Source organism: Carlito syrichta, unplaced genomic scaffold (genome assembly GCF_000164805.1).
Source record: "Carlito syrichta isolate Samal-C Ts95f unplaced genomic scaffold, Tarsius_syrichta-2.0.1 Scaffold313381, whole genome shotgun sequence".
In the NCBI taxonomy this organism is placed as follows: Eukaryota; Metazoa; Chordata; class Mammalia; order Primates; family Tarsiidae; genus Carlito; species Carlito syrichta.
In genome coordinates this window covers 964,778-980,940 of record NW_007257477.1, presented here as the reverse complement: position 1 = coordinate 980,940, position 16,163 = coordinate 964,778, and the positions used below count along the sequence as shown (strand labels likewise).

The 16,163-nt window shown below is 41.1% G+C and overlaps 1 protein-coding gene across 1 annotated transcript in view; it reads left to right on the top strand.

Annotated features, from left to right (window-relative positions):
- The first annotated feature begins 6 nt into the window (after window positions 1-6).
- The window catches only part of PRKCH (protein kinase C eta), a 236,760-nt gene continuing 220,603 nt past the window's right edge, over window positions 7-16,163 (top strand). The window contains exon 1 of the mRNA XM_008070387.2: window positions 7-458. Within this exon, the coding sequence (XP_008068578.1) occupies window positions 96-458 (363 nt within the window). The 5' untranslated portion in view covers window positions 7-95. The remainder of the gene's footprint in view (window positions 459-16,163) is intronic.

The following is a 16,163-nucleotide window of genomic DNA, read 5'->3' as shown; positions in this document are numbered from 1 at the left end:
CCCGCGGCTGCCGCGGGGGCCAGCCTGAGCCTGGACCCTCCGCTCCCCCGCCGAGAGCCAGCGCGGCCCCCCGGGGCCAGGGCGGCGGCGCCGGCATGTCGTCGGGCACCATGAAGTTCAACGGCTACTTGAGGGTCCGCATCGGCGAGGCCGTGGGGCTACAGCCCACCCGCTGGTCCTTGCGCCACTCGCTGTTCAAGAAGGGCCACCAGCTGCTGGACCCCTACCTGACGGTGAGCGTGGACCAGGTGCGCGTGGGCCAGACCAGCACCAAGCAGAAGACCAACAAGCCCACCTACAACGAGGAGTTCTGCGCCAACGTCACCGATGGCGGCCACCTTGAGCTGGCCGTCTTCCACGAGACGCCCCTGGGCTACGACCACTTCGTGGCCAACTGCACTCTGCAGTTTCAGGAGCTGCTGCGCACCGCCGGCGCCTCGGACACCTTCGAGGGCTGGGTGAGTGAGAGGCGGCGACCCCTCCCCGTGGTGTCCCACCCGACGCCTCTCCCCTTCCGATTTTCAAAATTCTCCCGGGTCCCGCTTTCCCATCGCTCCGTGGCTGAGGGAATTCCCTCCAGACTTTGGTCCTCGCCCAAAGTGACCGCGGCGCTGGTGACGCGTCTGCGGTGGGTGTGTGCGGGCGCAGGTGTGTGTGCGTGTCTCCAGGAAGCCGTCCTGGACACGATCCCCTCTCGGGTCAGCGGCTAGGGCTAACGGGAAACTGGCGGGGGTCCAGGCTTTGGGTCAGGCGCCCCGACTCTCAGCACGCGGGAACCATGCAAGGAAGGCCAGGAAGGGGTGATCTGAAAGTGACTTAATCTGGGCAAAATGCTTCCAGCGCTACTTAGGAGAAAGCCATGCATTCTCGCGAGTATTATTCATAATGTTTATGGATACATGTTGGTTCGACCGCGCAGACGTGCACACGTGTTTCGGCTTGCACATCCTTCACATCCTAGGGCGACTGGGTCTGCACGTTGGCAAAGTTTTCCTATGCAGCAGTATTCCCAGGAGATGAGGTTTGCATATGTCTGCAAGGAACTTCAGTCAATGGGAGATACGTGAGTCCTGCAATATGAGTTTCTGCGGCTACTGGTCTGAGAGGAGGCTGCCAGAGCTCAGCAGGTTGCCGACCGGCCTCCCTCCCCCTATCACCTGCCAGTGCTCCCGTGTGCTGACTTGTAGCTAACCGCAACTTCCCACTTGCCCCTGCTTTTCACGTAGTTCCCATGAGGCAACATGTCTGCCATAAATAAAACTCCTAGCGTGCTCTACACCGTGCTAAAATGCGTTTGCTGCTTATTTCTCACACTGCTTATGTGATGCAGTTGTTATCGTTTCCACTTTGAGATGATGAAATGATAATTATCATAAAGTGGTTTGCTTTGGCAAAATGGAGTAATGCTGTTTGAAGACTCTCAGGAATTTAATGATTTAAGTTCTGGAGGGAGTCGGTTTTGAACCCAGAATGGGAATCAGTATTGAAAATCTGTTTGAAGTTAATAAGTGGTGGAATCAGGAAGAGAGTGATGAAGACGCGTGTAGGGGTTTATTTTATACTTTGGGGTGTTGATCATTTTGCCACATATTCTCTGAAATGACAGGTGGCTTGTGGAACTGTCCCTTTTTTAAAAAAAAAAAAATAGAGGTTAAAAAAATCCCATAATGATTGTTTAACCTTAATCATCTAATTACATTGAGTTAATGTCCCTTCAGCCCAATTTACTTGATGGAACTTAGAAGCAGACTGGAGAGGGATGACCAAAATACAGTTAGAGATTTCCATTTATCCTGTGAATTTCTGGATATTAAATAGAAGTGACGGTAGAGATCCAAGTGGAATGATTGAATGCCATTATTGTCTAATGAGGTTTTAGGCTGGGCCAAGCTCTAGAGGAACTCGGTTCTGAAGAATGGTGGAGCTGATTGACCCATAGGCCTGAGAAGCATCTCTTCCTGGAGAGAGTCTAAGCTGGTCCTTCTCACCCCTCCTCTGCACATTTTGATTACTTGGGCAGCTTTTGAAAATCCTCACTTTTAAAGACTGTAGATAAGAAGTTCTGACTGTGGGACCCCATTATCAGTAATTTTTAGGTTCCCCATATAATTCCAGTGTGTGTCAAGGTTGAGAACCTGTGACCTAAATGAAGACCAAAGATGACTTCTTGGTGTCCAAAAAAACATTAGTGTAGGAAGATCCAGGTTATCTGACTAGTTGCAGTGTACACAGCTCATTATTGTTCCACTGGATAAACAGATGTTTAACTGAAAGTTCACTTTCTATTTTTTATAATTGTCTAAAATAATTATATTCAGATGTTTAATATAATACACTGGTGGTATTGAGTGTTTGGTAGGTGGGGTCAGCATTTAAATGACCTTGAAACTAATGATTTGTCATGCATTTAGATTCAGTTAGAGGACACGGTTTTGTTTTATTTTTTTAAGGTTCTGGGTATTTTGAAACTGCAGATAGTGTAGATAGGATGGGCAGAGTGTTGTTTCTTTTCTTTTTTCTTTTTGTTAAGAAAATAATCTTGTTAAGAAAATATTTGAAAGTATGTGGCATGCTTGTTTTTAAAATTATCCTTTACAGATCTACTGGTGCTTTTGAAGTTCAGGATTACAGAAATACTTATTTAGCTTTAGTATATTAAATTGAAATGTGTAATGTATTCAGAAAGTTACAAGTGGAGTAATTGGATTTACTCCACAATAAATTTATGTATTTTGCAGATGGAACTGCAGGCTGTTGACTTTTAAAAAACATAGTGACTTAGTTTTTGTTAGATCATGAGAAAAAGATCTAGCTGTAGGTTATGGATGGAAGGAGTCAATACAAAGACCTTAAATCTTCCCAAAGCATTAAATAGATTTAATGCAATCCCAATTAAAATCTCGGTAAGTTTGTTGAAGAAATTGACCGAGTGATTCTAAAATTTATATGGAAATGCAAAGTGCCTATGATAGTCTAAGCATAATTTTGAAAAAGAAAAAGTTGGGACTTACTCTATCTGATTTCAAGGCTAACGGTAACATTATCATAGTCAAGATAATGTGATATGGGAGTAAAGAGAGTTATATGGATCAGGGGAACAGAAGAGAGTCTAGAATATCACATATATGTGATTGAATGATTTTTGAGAATGGTGCCAACAAACAGATCAATGGGGGGAATGATAATCTTTTCCACAAAATAGATAGCCATATGCTGAAATATGAGCTTTGACTCTTACCTCACACCATACAAAAAACAAATTAAAAATGGGTTATAGACCTAAATGGAAGAGTTTAACTGTACAACTTTTAGAAGAAAACATAGAAGAAAATTTTTGTGACCTTGAGTTCAGCAAAATTTTTCAGATAGCACACAAAATACCCCAACTATAAAAAAATTAGACTAATCAAAATTAAAAACTATTGGTTCTTAAAGGATGCCTAGGAAAATGAATATTCTAGCCACAAACTGGAAGAAAATGCTTGCAACATATAAATCTGATAAAGGACTTGTAACACGAATAGATAAAATAACTCTTATAGCCCAATAATAATGAGAAAACTATCTAATTTCAAAAGGAGTTTAATATTTGAATAGGTACCTTCATGGCAAATAGCACATTAAAAGATGCTCAAAATTATTAGTCATTAAGTAAATGTATATTAAAGCTGAAATGATATATCAATATGCTCCCACTGGAAAGGTGAAAATGAACAACACTGACCATACTAAGTGTTGGTGAGAAGTGGAGCAACTAGAACTCTCAATGGAAATTAATGAAATAAATGAAAATTATTTTCCATACTGTTAGGTATGTAAAATGGTACAATCATGTTGAAACACAATTTTTCAGTTTCGTAAAATGCAAACATATACCTTCCGTATGACATACTCTGAAGTATTTACTAAGAAAAATGAAACCATCAAAGACTTTCCATGAATGTTATGTCAGTTTTATTTGCAATAGCCCCCAAACAGAAAACAACTCAAATGTCAATCAACAGATAAATGTTTAAACAGATTGTGGTTTAGCTATATGGTGGAATCTATTCAACAATAAAAAGATCAACTATCATACATGCAACAACATGAATGAATCTCAAAATAATTATGCTGAGTGAAAGAAACCAGACCAAAAAAGAGTACATACTATACGATTCCACTTATGCAAAATTCTAGCAATGAAAACTAGTCTATAGTGACAGATAGCAGAGCAGCAGTTAGCTGGGAATAGAAAGTGGAGAAAAATGAGGGAGGAATGGATTGATTACAAAGGAAGCACAAGGAAACTTCTGGGGGTGATGCATATATTTATTATTTTGACTGTGGTGATGGTTTCACAGTTATATACATGTCAGCACTTATCAAATAGTTCACTTTAAGTATGCAAGTGTTTCTATATGACATTTATACCTGAATGAAACTGTAGGAAAAAATTAAGGACTTATCATCCTTATTTCACTGAAGATGTTAAATAAGATGCTCGTATCTTGTAAATATCATCCTGATTTCACTGAAGATGTTAAATAAGATGCTTGTAAATGACAAATTAGAATGGAGCGATGTCTGACTCTTGGAAGCCACCTTGCCTCTTCAGTGCAGAAAGCATTTATCAGAGTAGGAGGCTAAAAAAAATCACAATAAAACAAATTAGTTTCTGATTTTTGGACACAGTCTCATTTTCTGTATTATCACTGTCAGTCTTTTCTGCTTCTTCTAGAACTTGTTTATTTTGCATAATTTCTTGGGCTTCTGAAAACTGAAGGGATGCCTGAATTAAAACCCTGTTTTATTCTTTCATATATTTGCTCTGGATTTGCTGGCTTCCCAGATGGGGACTGGCATCTAACACTTAATGAGGAGTGTTGGGGATGTGGGGAGGCAGGGGGAGCTGGAGGCTGCGTCATGGAAAGACCTTGGCGCTCCCTCAGGAAGGAAGGACCTGCCTGGCGGGATCTCAGGCTGTTTTCCTGGTTCAGCCCTCCTGAAGACATTCTGTTCTCTGTAGCCCTGGAGTGTTGCTTTCTCTCAGTTTCTCAGTGAGATACCTGTTTTGTAGTCCTGTCAGGTGAAGCAGCCAGGGTACCAGTGGGCAATTGTTGATTATCTTTTCCCTTGATTCCTGGATCCAGGTGCATGAAGCTATAGCATCAAAATTCTTCCAGATTATCCATCTAGTGGTGCACTCTGTTTTGTACTTTGTAGCACAGTTATTTATTGTCATGATTGATTTTTATTTTTTTCTGAGCCAATTGGTAAGTAGTGTCTAACATTGATCAACCCACTGTGTTTTAGGGGAAAACATATCTTAGAACCTCTAGGGAAGTTTATTTCAGTGCATGTAAGTTGTATTAACTACATAGTGTCTTCAGTTTCATTGTAAGAATTTTGCTCCAGTGATACCAGCTCTTTCTTATCATACAGGTTGTGGCTCAAGTATGTTCCCCCTCCGAGAGCATTTTCCTGACCACATTATTATCTTGTCTTTCTTTATTGCATTCATCGCTCTCTGGACCCCCAACTCTCTTACTGCCTTAACCCCAGCACCTTGGACAGTTTCTGGTACATAGTAGACATTAAATAGTGATAAAAGTGTGAAATTGTATGATTTAGGGACAAGTAAATTGTAGGTACTTCGGTAACATCTCTTAAAAAATATTTTATTCATCTTTCTAAAAGAAATCAGTGAAAATTGAGGAGTGACTGTATGAACCGTATTCCTCTTTTAAATCAATCAATGACCTCCCTATATGTGCCTGAAAGACTGAGTCAGATTTTTTTTTTCTGAGTCAGAGTCTCACTCTGTTGCCTAGGCTGGAGTGCAGTGGAACGATCATGGCTCATTGCAGCCTTGACCTTCTGGGCTCAAGGGTCCTTCTGCCTCAGCTTCCCGAGTAGCTGGAACTACAGGCACACACCACCACACCCAGCTATTTTTTTTGATTTGGTAGACAAGGTCTTGCTATGTTGCCTAGACTGGTCTCAAACTCCTGGGCTCAAGCCATCCTCTCTCCTTGGCCTCCCAAAGTGCTGGGGTTACAGGTATGAGCCACCATGCCTGGCCTGGGGCAGATTTTTATGTTGGTTGAATACGGTAATAGGTTAAAAACCTTGTGTATGGAAAATTCCCTGCTTTTGCTTCACTTTAAGAGACTATGAGTTTTTAAACCTGCAATACGTTATAACTTCATTTACTTGTAATTTTTGATTCTAACATGTTAAATTTGGGGCAGAAGCAAGAAATCAGCATTTAAAAGGTTGTAGTCAGCCTTGGAGAAGAATGAGCTTGGTGGGTGGAGCATGAATCATTTTTGTCTTATGCAACTCTAAGTACATTTTTTTTCTGTATCTACCAAGTGTTTCGAATGGTGATTAGTGGTGATGGTAAAAGTGTGGTGCATTTTTATGAGGTGGATAGCATTTACTTAGAATAAGGGAGTTTGAATTTTCAGTAGTTCTTTTGTTATTTTATCAAACGATCAGGACTAGACCATGTCCCCCTTTTGTTTTGACTTCTTAGTTCTACTTTATTAGAATGTGATTAAAAAATGATGCCTGAGGGGGAAACTCAGCCCCTGCCCACTGTTTTCCACTCTTATCATTATGGTATCCAAAGAGGTCTTTCTCAGGTGCCCAACTAACTAATTTCTTTACTAAAAGCTCTTCTGTGCTTTCTGACTTGATCTTAGACAAAGCCCAAATTTATTCTAAAGGTGGAGGATGTTCTCCATGATCTGGCCCCTGATTTCCTCTTGAGCCTTTTCTGTCACCTTTTTCCTATCCATACTCTGTGCTCGGGTCACTGAGCATCTTTCAGTTTCTCAAAGACCGCCCTTCACTTTGCTAATTCCTACCAGTGCTTCCAGACTCGTTGTAGATGTCATTTTCCCAGACATGGTCAGTCCAGTTCGGTCCTCCTTAGTGTGCCCTTAGCATACTGAGCTCTGCATTGCCATCCTCCCCTCCATCCTGAAAGAAGGGATGTTTGAACGGATTGGCCTCATGGTAGTGTGTGACCTTGTTCAGAGGGAGTCACTGCGTAAGTGCAGGCAGCAGAACGAGGTCCATCTCTGCTAAAGCTGATGGCCTTCCCCGCCTACCCCACCCCATCTCCAAGAGGTCCTCAACAGCAATTCTCAGGGGATTTTGACTGTAAGAATTCATACTGATGTCAGAAGTGAACTCTTGGGCATTAAGGGAGATGTAGTCGGAGGGAGTTTGGGGTATATTGGCATAAGTGGTTGACTAAGATTCGCCCCTAGGCTGTTGCAGTAGCTACTCTAACAGACTTTTACATGTTTCTATTTGAAAAGCCAACCCCCAAGTGAGCATGCATCAACCACTGAGCATGTACTAAGTACCAGGCATTGTGCTCCACCCTGGAAGTCAAGTGGCCAAGACTGACAGGGCCCATTCCTTCATAGGTCTTGTAATTCCAACAGGGAGATAGGGTAAAAAAACCCCAACCCAAACAAACAAACAAAAGCAGCCAGGAACTTACACAATGGAGGTACCCAGATGCAGATAAGCACCTGGTCAGGGAGGTCAGGAACATCTTCCTGGAGGGAAAACAGAGAGCTGATTTTTAAGGCCCCTGCATAGATAGCCACAGCTTGCTTTAGTTAAATGACTGAAAAATCTTTCCTCAAAGGAAGAAAAGGAACTTCTGACCTGATAATGTTTCCCAGAGAGACATCACAGATGCCCTTTTGAAAAGTAAATGTTCCTGACCCACAGAAATGTTTCCATCTTTGGAAAGTTTGGGAAGGAACTAAGTTTCGATGCCTGTGAACAGATGACCTGCAGGAACTTTTGAGTTCCAAAGGCAGAGAGCAGTAACACTGTATTTGAACCATCAAATACCTTAGGTTTTGTATAGATCATAAAAGGATCATAGATGTTGAGATGGAGGATCATCTCGTTCAGAACAGCAACAGGCCTGCTAGCTCTTAGACGCATAGACAGCCTGCAGGTATATTTGACACAGACTGTTCGTTGAAACTGAGGGCATTTAGTGATATGGTGCTCAGTTTGCCACAGACCCCACCACTCTCTATTATTAATCAACTCTGTTGACTTATTACCTGCTTGGTCCTGGGAGATTTTTGAGTTTGTGACACCGAAGCTCCAGTCTTTGTTTTCAGAAGGTGGGAACCAAAGCTCCGGCCAAAGCATTACTGTCATGGGAAGTGTGATATACACACATTTAATACCTACATATGTATTTACAAAAATTAGCTATACTTAGATTTTGAAGCTATGTATTAATTTGTAAATACATTAATTGAGATATTTATTTACATACATATTTGTGTCTTAGAATTTCAGTGAAAGCTGGCTTACTAGTAATGTATTTACTAGTTAGCTTTTACTGCAAATTAGTATTGTATTAACTATCCAATTAAAAAAAAAGCAACCTTTTAGTATTTCTCTGTACAACTTCCAGCAATATAGGAATGCTATGCTACAGTGGGAGTCAGGAGAGCTGGGTTCAAGGTGTGACTTTGTCACCTGCCGGCTGTGGCCTCAGGCCAGCCTCTACTTCTCAGGGTCTCAGTTCCTTGGTTTATACAATGAGGAGGTTGCACTAAACTATCTTTAAGGACCTTTCTATCTCTAAAGCCTCTGCTTCCAAGTATTGGGCAATTACATCATTTCTTCCCTTTTGGAGTAATTGTTTTGGTTTTTAAGCTGTCAAAATGAATTATGTCTTATCAAAGTTAGCAACTCTTAAGAATTAAATGAGTCCAAATCTAAATTGCTTGGGTTTGGAGAGGATTTAGCTCATGTCTGAGTGAGCTGACTGACTTGTGTAGCATTGATAGTGTTGTCAGTATTCTTTTTCTTGACTTAGAATCAGCCTTAATGAGATATAGCGGTTCCTCACTTCAAGCCATGCTGTTGTATTTCAGAATTTCCACTCATGTGTTCCTTGTGCTGTGGATTAGTTGTAAATAATGTCCCTGTTACCTTAAAGTCTGAGAGAGACTGAGAATCCCACTGTTTTGCTAGAAGCCATTCTCACAAGCATGGTAATTACAACTTTGTAATCCCAAAGTGTCTGTAGCCACCAGTCTATATATCCACCCTAGGTGATGACAAATGCTATAAATCACAGTAGGACAGACATTTTAATTAGATGGAGGAATGAGCCCAAGGGTATTGGCCATGTTAGTGTTTAAGTGTTATGCTAAATAATTTTATGAGACAGGAAATTTTTGTTGAGAATCATGGTACTATCCGGAGAGATTTATCAGGATTATGATGTTAGTGTGTTTCTATAGCACCAGTAAATTAGAGCAGTGATTGACAAAGCACATAGGACTTTTATAATAGAAAGACCACTTGACAGGGAACTTATCAGCAATGCTTTTATTATGCACAGCCTTCCTAAAAGTTTCCTTGATTCCATGGAAGTTTTACCCTTTGACCTCACAGGGAGAGAAATACTTAAAAGGTTACCAAAGATATTTAGTTTGTGCTTGTGGTAAAAAAAATATAGAAATTTGCCAGAGGCTAAAACCATGGTCAACATGAGCCCCAGCATAAATACATTAATAAAATAAGTCATAGGGGGCCAGCATGAGCATGCTTTCTATATCTAGTCCTGTAGACCTAATTTCAGACCCAGCTCCTGTTCTCCAAGCACTTAAACAAAACCTACAAAACTGCATTTTTACTTGTAAGTCCTTGTCCCAAGTACTTGCATGTCTCTGTCTCTGCATCTCTCTCGTAGCACTTCGATTTGATACTGTGGCCTCTGTCCTCCCACTGGGCTTTGGTTTTCACATCTGTGATGTCACAGGGCTGGGCTGCCTAAGCTCTGTTGTCCTTTTCAGTGTCAGAGTTTTGTGGTTCTATTAATGGTTTCACTGAACAATGGAAATTCTTCTTCTTTCTGAAATATTTTCTGGAGACGTCTGTTGGTGCTCAGATTTGTTCTGGGCTCTGAAATTATCTTTAGAAGAGCACCCAAAAGTCATACATGTATTAGCGTGATTCCCTAAATGAATGCACTTATTTATTTGCAAATTGTAAGCCGCTTAGTTGCTTTAATATATATTACTGTTGTCTCATTATGGTACGGAAGAGTTGAGAGCAGTTTCCCTCTGAGACCCTTTTAGTGATGATGAAAGCTATGGACTCTGTTTCTAGAAAAATGCACACATATGTGTATTGACAATATTCTGAGAACAATGCCATCAGATTAGTGGCCCTCTGAAGCCTGACCATGGGCACAGGGCCCATTTAAACCCCAACTGAAAGGTGTTACAATTAAGGCTTTTGTTAATTCCCAACTCTCTGGGTATTATTTTAGAATTTTCCCTTGTATTTGAGGACATTTTCACCTCAATTATTTCCAGAAGATAATTAATTAGTAGAAAATAGGAGCTATACATTTTAGAGAAAAAGATGTTCTTAAAAAATGTGTTCTCACTTACTTCTGGCTCCTGGTAAAATATACTAGATGGTGACCCATTTTTAGGACCTATTTGGTTGTGTTATTTAGGTATTTTCAAAAGCCTCTATTTTTTGAAGGGTTTTCTTTGAGGTTTGCAGTAGATGAAAACTTAAAAAAAAAAACAAAAAACTGGGACAGTTTGAGTGATCCTGGCTTGGTGTCTTTTGTTAGTATAAACTTTTCCCCTGTAAAAAAGAGATAGGATTTATCTGTTTGGTAAACTTTTTCTTAAAACATTTACCTTCTTTTTGAGCCATAAATGGGCATCATGGTGCTCTGCTATGTTAGTTCAAGACAAAGTGATGATATTGGGGAGGTTTGTCTGTTCATCTTACCCTTTGAACCCTGGTCTGGGACCTTCTGACCCAGTAAGTTTTCTGGTTTTCTCTGAAATTCCAGTTCAATTGGCCGACATCTGAAGACACCCTGATGGTGATGGAAATGAAGGTGAATGGAGACAGTCCAGAGAGCAGCTCCCTCAATTGCTAGAGGCAAAGCTAGAAATCCAGCTCTCTGACTTCAGGCCAAGATACTTTTCCAACTCCTCCTCAGTGTGGAGGCAGCAGGAAAGCTATCCAGTCATCCATATGGAGTGCCTACGGTGTACCTGGCACTGTTCTAGGTGTTAGACAAGGAAAAGAACACAAGACCCAGAATCTCAACTCTCACAGAGTATGGAGAGGTAGGTAATAAGCAAGCAAACACATGATTAAGAAAATAACAAAGGTTGGGTTGGCTCTAAGTGGAGAATTTAAAAAGAGTGACATAGATGTGACACAGTGGCTGCTTTACTTAGAGTGGTCAGAAAAGACTGCACAGAGAGGGTGATGTTTTGGCTAAGATCTGAGTGACAAGAAGCAAGCAGCTGGCTAGGTACAGTGGCTCACGTCTGTAATCCCAGTGCATTGGGAGGCTGAGGTGGGAGGATTGTTTGAGCCCAAGAGTTGGAGACCAGCCTGGGCAACATAGAAAGACCCTGACTCTACAAAAATATTTTTAAAAATTCGCTGAGTGTGGTGATGTGTACCTGTAGTCCCAGCTACTCAGGAGGCTGAGGTAGGAGGATTGCTCGAGCCCAAGAGTTCAAGGCTACAGTGAGGTATACGCAAGCCACTGCACTCGGCAGAGCAAGACCCTACCTCTAAAAACAAACAAACAAAAAAGTAAGTAGCTATGAAAAGGCTAGAGAAAAGACATTCCAGGCAGAGGGTACAGCTCAGGCAAATGCCCTCAGGCAGGAACAAGCTTGGTAGGTGGAAGAATAACAGAGGGTGGTAGAAAGAGGGTAGACTTGGTGTCAGCAAGCTCTGTGCATTGTGCCAGTTCTGCCCCTGACTAGGAGTGAACAGTGAGCTGGGCCCTTCAGCTCTGACTACTTATTTTTTCCTCTTGAAAATGGTGTGAATGTTAGGTAGCCCCCAGGCTTGGTGTAAAGATTAGATTTAATACCCTGAACATGCCCAACACAAAATAGGCACTCGAGAAATGGTAGCTTTGGTTGCTTTAAATTTCCTGAGGAAATTAACATTTTGACATATATGATTGCCTGAGGACAATCACATTGACCAAGGAAAGACACTCGGAGGATTGCTCTTTAGACAACAGAGGTAGTGATGTAAAGGGATCCTAGGGACTGGTTGAGGTATAGTCTTGTTGGTGCCCTCAAATGATGTCATAGAAACCTCTGCTTCTCTCTGCCCTCTTGAACTCCATGTTTTCTAAAGAGAGAATGGGGAAAGGAAACAAAGACTTGGAAGTTTATTCCAGATTTTTCAATTTCTGAAAGGTATATTTGTTTTCTGTGGACTCATAAATATTCATGGGCAGTTTTAATAATTTACAGGGACAGGATAATTGCACTACAGTGATATAATTGATAGGGCCCCAAGATGTTTTTATTTTTCATGAAACTATAAATTTGAGGATGCGAATTAATAAACATAATGCCAATAATCATAAAGGAAATAAAACCTCAGCTATTGTGAATAGATAGAATTGATTCTTGCTCACTTCTGAAAGCTTGTTTACTTTGTTGATTAGAATTTTGTCCAACAGGGTGCCTGAATGAAACGTATTTGTATACCTAACCCTTAACTGTACCCCACAAAACCATAATAAAAAATATTGATTAAAAAAAAAAAGAAGAATTTTGTGGATTAGGGCTGCGTGTAGTGTCTCATGCCTGTAGTCCCAGCAAGAGGATTGCCTGAGCCCAGGGGTTCAAGACCCAGTCTGAGTAACTTGGTGAGGCCTTGTCTCTACAATAAATTAAAAAATTAGCCAGGAATGGTGGTGTGTGCCTGTGGTTCCAGCTACTTGGAAGACTGAGGTGAAAGGATCAGGTCCAGGCTGTGGTGGCCATAAGCATGCCACTACACTCCAGCCTGGCCAACAGAGGGAGGCTGTGACTCAAAAAATTTTTTGTGTGTGGATTAACTCTTGATCATTTGCCTATTTTAAATAGTTTTGAATGATGCCTATTTTGGCATCTCTCTGAATATGTTTGACCTTTCCTTCAACATGTATTTTGTCTTTGTTTAATATAAAAAGGTGCATTAGCATTTGCTGAAGTCACATCAGTTAGGATGTAGAATCTACAATTATGGACTAATCATACACAAATGTGGGCTTTGAGACATATTTATTGAACGACAGCCATAATTATCAGTGTGTCATGGTGTGATGATTGAGTGTCAACCAGATTGGGGTTCAACTATTATTAACAGAGATTATTTAACCCCTGTTAGCCTCAGTTTCCTCATCCATGACATAGGACCTGCCTCATAGGGTTACTTGACAATACAGTGAGGACTTATGTAAACCCTCTTTCACAGCACATGACACCTGCCACCACTGTTATCAGTGTCACCATCACTACCCCCACTCTACCCTCAGTACTTAAATATAAAGTCATGGACCCAACCCTTTTCTAAAGTTCATCTTGAGAGCACTGAGACCTTTATTTACGTTGAGTTTTAGAACTAGAAGGGATGTTTGAGTGTAGCCTTCTCACTGTTTTTGCTTTTTATTTAACATGCTGGAGTGTAAATCGGTAGATTTCTAGTTACTGGTGTAGAGAAGATGGCTTCCTCCTTTTCCTGTAACCACAGGGATTCAGGGAAAAATGTCCACTCTGAAAGATTGCAAGGAATATGGGAAAATGAAGCAAGAATTACTATAGTTACAATGTTGGCCATAGTTAGTTCATGGAATATCTTGAAATTGGATCTGATGATTTGCTCATTTAGTGTTGGACAGATAGAGGGTTTTGCGTTAGTGTGAACCAATAAGCCAGAAGGAATTAAAGTTGTAATATTTAATTGCAAAAGACTGAAGGAACCCTTTGAAAAGCCAAAGTAAGCACTTTTATTGCTGCACTCAAGGGAGAAAATGGGTCTCTTTCACTTAGCATTAAAAGATATTTCCTTGATTTAAGTTTTAATATCTAATACTAGTCATTGGATGTGAATCATTCTGTCATGTTTTAAAAGTGCATCATTGGACTGTGGATTTATGGATGAAATCAAGGGCCCCAACAATTTTGATTTGGTTTACAGAAAATATAAAGTCCTTTTTTTCCCTGTGTGGACTCATTTTGAAGGTGATGATTTCTACTTTTGTCTGTTGACTGGGCACTTGTTTTGGATCCTAGGTCTTTTGCAGTCGGTTTTAGGTTAGAGGTTTCTGAAGTGTTGCACATTTAATTGTTCAGAATATAAGTTTCATTTGCTCCATAGTACGGCACAACAAACAGTGTGTGCATTTGGTGTTGAGCACAGCCTTGGTTTTGGTGGTTCAGAGGCCTTTGTTAGCTCTTTGGCTGTGCAAAGAATATATTGTTTTTGAGTCTCCCTGCTGGGCCTCCTGCCTTTTTGTCATGCACATCCTGTACCTGGGTTGTGGTTGTATTGATTTGCTGGGGCGCTGCTGTTGCAGTTGTCTGGGGGTGAATGAGAATGTGTTTGTGGGTGTCTGCCCTGACTTTGGCCACTGACCTGCTATTTGCAGCTCCTAAGTACTGCTATCTGTGTGAACACTAGGAACCCTCAGCCTCCCCCAGCACCTGGCAAAATGTCCTGCACATACTAGGGATTTCTGGAATTTCTCATTGTTCTCATTTCTGGGGTCTGAATCATGATTCAAACAATGTTACCTACACTACTGCTAAAATGTTTTCCCTTTAAAACTTCATATTTCAGATATAGGCATTCATACACTTTTTTTTGGTTGTGTGTGAGTTTAAGAACAGCCTTAGGAGTAGTTTAGAGAGAATGAATATGCCCATATGGTTTTTATTCCCTTGATTATTTAAATAAGTATAAAAGATGTGTGAAAGCCTTAGTCAAATCAATGTTAAATAAAATGTGAAAGACTTTCCTTTGGGTGATAAATGATGGATTTCAAAAGAAAAACTCAGAGACCAGGTATAGTGGCTCATGTTTGTAATCCTAGCATTTTGGGAGGCCAAGTCTGGAGGATCACTTGAGGCCGGGAGTTCAAGACCAGTCTGAGGAACGTGGTGAGACCTCATCTCTACAAAAAATGTTAAAAAATTAACTGGGCGTGTTGGTACATGCCTATAGTCTAAGCTACTTGGGGGGGGGGCTGAGGTGGGCAGATTGCTTGAACCCAGGTGATTGAGGCTGCAGTGAACTATGATTGTGCCACTGCACTCCAGCCAGGGTGACAGAGTGAGACCTTGTCTCTAAAAAAGGAAAATTTGAGAAACTAAACCATGGTCTGGCATACCACATGTCAGGAATATGTTAATAACAGCCTGGCTTGGTAAGAATGGGATGCCAGTGAGAGGCATAAATGAGATCAAGGTATGACTGTGCCTTTAAGAAGCAGTGACTGTGTAAACTCATTTTCCTTAAATGTTTTCTTCTGGTGAAATAAATAAGTGAATTCTGCAGTTGCCCCATTAGGATTCCAATATGCATTTTTCTGTCTGAATGGAGTCTCTGCTGGTCACTGTCAACTCCTGCTGCTGCCATTTGGTCCTGTAGAACTTGTGTATGTAGAATTTCGTCTTAAAACAGGAAAAATAATGATTCTGAAAAATTGTTCTTGTCAAGATATTGCATGAGTCTGTCCATTAATATTATTTCCATTCATATTTTGGAGTCCCATGGCATGCCAGCAGCTCTGCTGGCGTGAGGCTTCCATTAAAAAGAAGTGTCTGAGAGAATTGGAAGAGACGGTCATGAAGTCTCCCCTACTTTCCTTTTAAGTCCCTCACCCAGCTCCTCCCTCTCCTTAGTCTCAGGTGGAACTACTGGGTCATTGTTTGAAAGGTCTCAGAGTCTTGGGATGAGCCAACTTCCTATTCAGGCCCAACCTTCTACCTGCTCCATTTGGGTCCCCTCTGTGTTCTCCTGGGTCAGGCCTTCCCTATCTGGGTCTTCAACGAACTCTTCTGTCCTCCTGATACCCTCCTTTTTAAAAGCATACCCAATGCTGGGTGCAGTGACTCAAGCCTGTAATCCCAGCACTTTGGGAGGCTGAGGTGGGATCATTTGAGGCCAGGAGTTGGAGACCAGCCTGGGTAACATAGTGAGACCCCATCTCTGCCTAAAAAAAGAAAAAGAAAAAGAAAAAGTAGAGGCATACCCAAGTTTCTGCAAGCACTCAACCTCCCCAGAACTCTCTTGGCTTGCTTGTGTTCCTTTTAAGGTGGGATACAATGTCTCCCCTTCCT